A 5,277-nucleotide genomic window follows, 5' to 3' on the forward strand; every position below is an offset into this window, starting at 1 on the left:
ACACACCTACAGGCAGAGTGCACACTTTTCACATAGACACTGGCATGCCATTGAAATTTCAGTTCCCTTTAACTAGAGATCAGAGACACCCTGCAGAGAAAGTGTGGGTGAAAATGTGTGTGCAGTAGATATGAGAAAGTGACAGATGAGAGGAGATAGCCTTTGGAGATCAAGGTGCAATATAGGGAAAGACTACAGAAATATAGAACAGGTTGAAATAAGAAGATGATTTGGGAAAAGATATGAGTAATGAGTATTATATGTATTCTGCCTGTTAGCAATGACATCAAAATAGGTTTTAATTCTTCACTCCCACACCTCTCCTGCGCTGGTGCATCTCAATTATTTGTTCAGAGGCTGGTTTCACAATAGTGTCGGCTTTGGGAGCCTTTGGGATGCAAAACAGGGGACAGGAGGTTGAATATAAGTCATTTTCAGTGGGCTGAACCTGGTGTTTTGTGCTGCTGGAGAGGAGAAGCTTCAAAGCTACGTTTAAACAGAGCAAAAAAAAGAGCAAAACTTGATCCGATCACCCTGCCTGCTTTTGAAGATGTGATGCTGCAGCCCAGTCATATCAATCTTATGAAGATCATACGCGTATATCAGCACATATTCCCATGTGATTCATGTCATGATGCTCTCACTGTCCTGATTTAGTGCACATAATGATGAAGTATGGAAGATGATAGCTTGACTTAAATCTAAACATTTCTCTGAGCAAAGGTTTTGCTCAGGCAAAGTTTGTTTTTCACATATTTTCTTTCAATATTTTTTTTCCAAATGTATCTCTTGAATTTAGGGGACTCACATCATGTTGAAATAATGAACATTTTCACCAACCTCCTGCTAAATTGTTCCCCAACAATTGTTCCCCTGAGATCAATCAGAGTTAAGACGTTTGACTTTGTTTGGGTGAGTGGGGTCATAATGTTGAAAGGTACTTTCATGTCATGTTTTTGACTCAGTAAAAATGGCCAAATTACTGCATGGTCCCTGGTTCCCCATACTGTTACAAATATTTTAAATTTAAAAACATAGGGGTCTAAATAGGGATCTGTTGTATTTGAAAACTGCTGGTATAAAATAAAGGACATAAACTTAGGCATCCATAATGTGTTTCAGAGAGCAACTGGTGGCAAGTATGTGCAGTTATTATTTCTTGTTGTAGACGGTGATATGATGACTAATTAATAACAGGAAGCAATTATTTCACACCCTAAAATCAACGAGATGGATTCGTAAATTAATACATTTGAAAAAGTGTGATTTTTACATCGCAGTAAATTAATCTCACCGTAATCTTATATAAAAGAATATATAAGTTTTATGGAATGTGTCTCTTTTTTCCCTTCAATTGTGGTCCAAACAGTGACAGCGAGGACATTTAACGAGTATATAAATAACTACAACAACAAAGAAGATTCAGTTTTAAGTTCTTTATGAATATTCTCAGATAAATAGTGTTATAATACAAGCATAACATTTTCAATCCACTGCAAAGTAACACACAAAAAAGTGCAACAGGCCTGATTAAAAAACACGAAGGCCTATTTGTCTTTACTTAATAGGCCTGCCATAGATTAAGAATAAATTGAATAAGAGCAAAAAATATATAAACAGAGTTCGTGGTTTGCATTTGGGAATAATTTTAGACTGTTGTCTCCTAAATCAAAGCTTTTCTTTGGGTTCAGCGTATCTACTTGTCTGATTGTATTTATCAGTGCCACATTACAGTATGTGGTAAATGCCCTCACAAATTGTGCAAATAAATTATGATTTCAATCAACATGGGTCTAATGAAAAATTCATTACACAGCACAATGTTAACCAGTTTTTACAACTCTTCTACAGCGGCACCTAACTTAAACCATGATGCTGCTGATATGCCTTTTCTGTCTTACTTTATGCAATAACAATGTCCTTCTTGTTTGCGTTACTTTTCAAAAATTACCCGCAATTTACCCAGTTAGGACAGCAGGAGAGCCGGGTGTAGAGGGTTGCCTTTCCCTTCCAGCAGATCGCTCTTCTCCATCACTGAGACCGATGAGCAGAGCTGGGACGGGCCGGACTGCAGCCCCGTCAAACTGGGCACGGGACCCAGGGATGGTGTGGGTTTTATTGGCACAGGAACGGCGGGCAGGGTTTGCCCGTTGGCATTGTGGTACAGGCCCTTTGCTGACACGCCGAAGGGCGCGTACTCGGATGATGCAGGTACGTGCACGCCACTCATGGACTCCGACAACATCCCGACGTGGGGCCACATGGAGTTGACAACGCTGCTGAGCTGCGGGGGCACCGGGTAACCCAGGTGGTGCATGACCGAGGTGAGTGGGAGCCCGCTGGCCATCATACCCTTGTAGTCCCGTCCTATAATGTTCTCGATGGCGAATGGGTGTTTAAAGCCGCCGGACTGTGCGCATGTAATGCCCCCGTAACCCTGAAAGGGAGGGAGCCGACCCACGGCGCTTGCCGGCCCGGCTGAGAGGTCATGGTGGCCGGGTGCTGTGCCCAGCTTGCTGCCCGGGTGGTGGTGGTGATGGTGAAAGTAATGCATCATCGGGGAGCTCTTGCAGGCCATATGCTCAGCCCGCAGCACCTTGAAGCGCTTCCGTCTCCGCAGGAAGCTGCCGTTCTCAAACATGTCCCCGCAGTCCGGGTGCAGAGCCCAAAAGCTGCCTTTCCCGGGCTGATCAGGCCGCCGAGGGATCTTGATGAAGCAGTCGTTAAAAGAGAGGTTGTGTCGCAGGGAATTCTGCCATCGTTGGGTATTCTCTCGATAGTACGGAAAGCGGTCCATGATGAACTTGTAAATGTCACTTAGAGGCAGCATCTTTTCGGATGAGTTCTGGATAGCCATGGCTGTCAGTGATATGTAGGAATATGGGGGCTTCTGGTCGCTGTAAGAGTTCTTCCCCGGACGAGGCATGACTGGTTACTGTTTTATAGAAGTTTGAATTATTAAATGAAACCACCTTTAAAGTTATATTTTGAAGAATATATTTCAAGGAGCTATCTTGACAGATTTCATATCAGTCTCCATCTGACGGATCTGTTCCAAAGTTCTGAGCCATCAGATTAGAAGCTGGTGAATTTTCTTTCTGTAATACAGTGTTGGCTATAAAGGCCCGCAGACGTCAGGTTAGATCCGTGAGAAGCTCCTGCATCCCAAGAAGATTTCTTCTGGCTTTTCAGTGTCAAAATATGCACTTGGCGTTGTGCGTAAAAGTCAGTCTCTGTGCGCAAAAGTTAAGAGGTCCTCTTAGTTTCCGCGGCGGTTGAACGATGTGAGGGCCACTTGGCTCCGCTGTCTGTGTGTGGCGTGTGCTCCTCTCCTCTTGTGCGATGCTCCCACTCACCGAGTGCCGCTTTTGTAAGACCCCCGCAGGTCGTTGGCTCTGTTATCTGTTATTCAGACACTTAGGGGACACGTCAGGGGAGAGCAGAGGGCTGTGTGTGCGCGCGCGCGCGTGTGTGTGGACTGGAGAGAGAGCGAGAGAGAGAGAGAGAGAGAGAGAGAGAGAGAGAGACACGGGGGCAAAGAGATGAATAAAAATGAGGGGTGGGTGGTGCGTTCAAGACACTTCTTATCTCCTGTTTGCCAATCAAAGCTTCCTGCGTAATGTACACAGGGACTAGAAAATAACCAGAGTGACTGATTTGAATCACTGACCTGTCTTTAAAGGGGCCATGCTTCTCAATGTCTCCATCCCCAGTTCTCTGACTGCTGGTGACCCGACCTATGACCTCTCTGGTAAAAAAACAGCAGTCAGTCAGTTTGTAAGTTGTGCATATGCTGTAATGGTATGGTGTTGGAGGGCTCCATTGCTTTGCATATAACGATTTCTATGTCATAAACATTTCAGAAAGCATACATTAATTAATACAAATCAAAATGTCTGTGCTGAGATAACATGATTGAAATAAGACAGCGAATGTTGATTTTAATCGCCCACTAGCACACGTTTTCACTTGAGGAAGTAAATAGTAAAGAATGGAATGTATAAATACAACCTCTTTGCAAAATTTGCTCGATTGCACTTTCAGACTTTGCAAACAATAAATCATGTCTTCCTTTGCGCACAATCATCAGTGCGCTACTCTTCTGCTCTCAACTACACACATGTGCAGACACACTAACACGCGCAGACAGCATGAGGAGAGAGAGAGAGAGGGGAGGCTGTTGTTGATTAATTGCTGAGAGGGGAGTCCAGCGGCTGTCTGTCTGTTCAAACACTCTCCGGTGAATCCTACAAGGATGTAAACAAACTTCATCCCCTGCTCTGAATTCTGCTCAGCGGAGAACAACAAAAGCTGCTTCCCTTCCCGTGTAATTTTTAGCCAGGTGTCATGACTGGGTCCTTGACGGCTCCTGTCTTCCCCGGTGCCCCGGTGGGGCCCCGAATACATTACAATAATTAAGCCTATCGTGATTTAGCCTCCTAGGAGAGAAGTCCAACAATGTAATTAAGGGCAAGCTCGCTGTATTAGGTATGAATATTCAAAACTGTGTCAATTAATTAGCCGGTGTATCTCTCCCGTTATGTCTCAGTCCTTCAAGCCCACTCAAAAGGTCAACTGTGTCGACGGAGAGCATATTTTAAAGACATCATGTAATTGCAAGGACAATCGCCTTCTTAGCGTCACTTCGCCTGACAAAGAGGGAACATTTATATATCCATCTCTACATAAAGAAAGTTGTCGTTGTGCTTGTGTTTTTGTTTTTTTTTGCTTTTGTTTTTGTTTTGTTTGCAAAATTGTTTTTCTGGCTCCTGAAAAATGAGTTTTAAAACTATAAGGCCCTCAGAGGCCAACGCGGGTAAAAGCATCCTCTTTAAACGCCCGGGAAAGATCAATATTAAATCTGTTTTCACAAAGGGGGCCGTTAAATAGACACCGTGGCTGATCTGCATAACAAAATTAATTAGGTAGTCTACAGCAGTCTTCGCCTGCACCCAACTCCTGGACAAATATCTAGTTGTAAAGCACACCTTCTGGGCATATGGAACATATGCTGGAATTATCCTTAATTGACTAATTACATAAATTACTCATTAAGTTTACAGCACATCAATTATAAAAGATGTATCAATTAATTTTGCATAAATTACAAGCGGCACGCTGCACGAAGAGGGCGGCGGGGGGAATGAGGGTCGGCAGGAGGGGGTCCACTCAAAGGTGGAGCCTTTATGTGTGTGCGTGCGTGTGAGTGACGGTCGTCTGTTTGTTTCCTGTCTCTAATAATTATTTGTTCAGCTTAAGGGCAAAGATATTCTTTCT

The 5,277-nt window shown here is 43.7% G+C and overlaps 1 protein-coding gene across 1 annotated transcript; it reads right to left on the reverse strand.

Annotated features, from left to right (window-relative positions):
• Nucleotides 1–1,551: 1,551 nt before the first annotated feature.
• foxb2 (forkhead box B2) lies at nucleotides 1,552–3,254 on the reverse strand. Its single transcript, XM_031856737.1, has one exon. The coding sequence runs from the start codon at nucleotides 2,924–2,926 to the stop codon at nucleotides 1,967–1,969; it is 960 nt and encodes a 319-aa protein (XP_031712597.1). The 5' UTR covers nucleotides 2,927–3,254; the 3' UTR covers nucleotides 1,552–1,966.
• Nucleotides 3,255–5,277: the final 2,023 nt, after the last annotated feature.

This window comes from Anarrhichthys ocellatus, unplaced genomic scaffold, assembly GCF_004355925.1.
Source record: "Anarrhichthys ocellatus isolate YVR2014 unplaced genomic scaffold, GSC_Weel_1.0 scaffold17, whole genome shotgun sequence".
In the NCBI taxonomy this organism is placed as follows: Eukaryota; Metazoa; Chordata; class Actinopteri; order Perciformes; family Anarhichadidae; genus Anarrhichthys; species Anarrhichthys ocellatus.

Bases quoted from the DNA above. Each gene is read 5' to 3' on its own strand.
- foxb2 (XM_031856737.1), bottom strand. From the start codon at position 2,926: ATGCCTCGTCCGGGGAAGAACTCTTACAGCGACCAGAAGCCCCCATAT.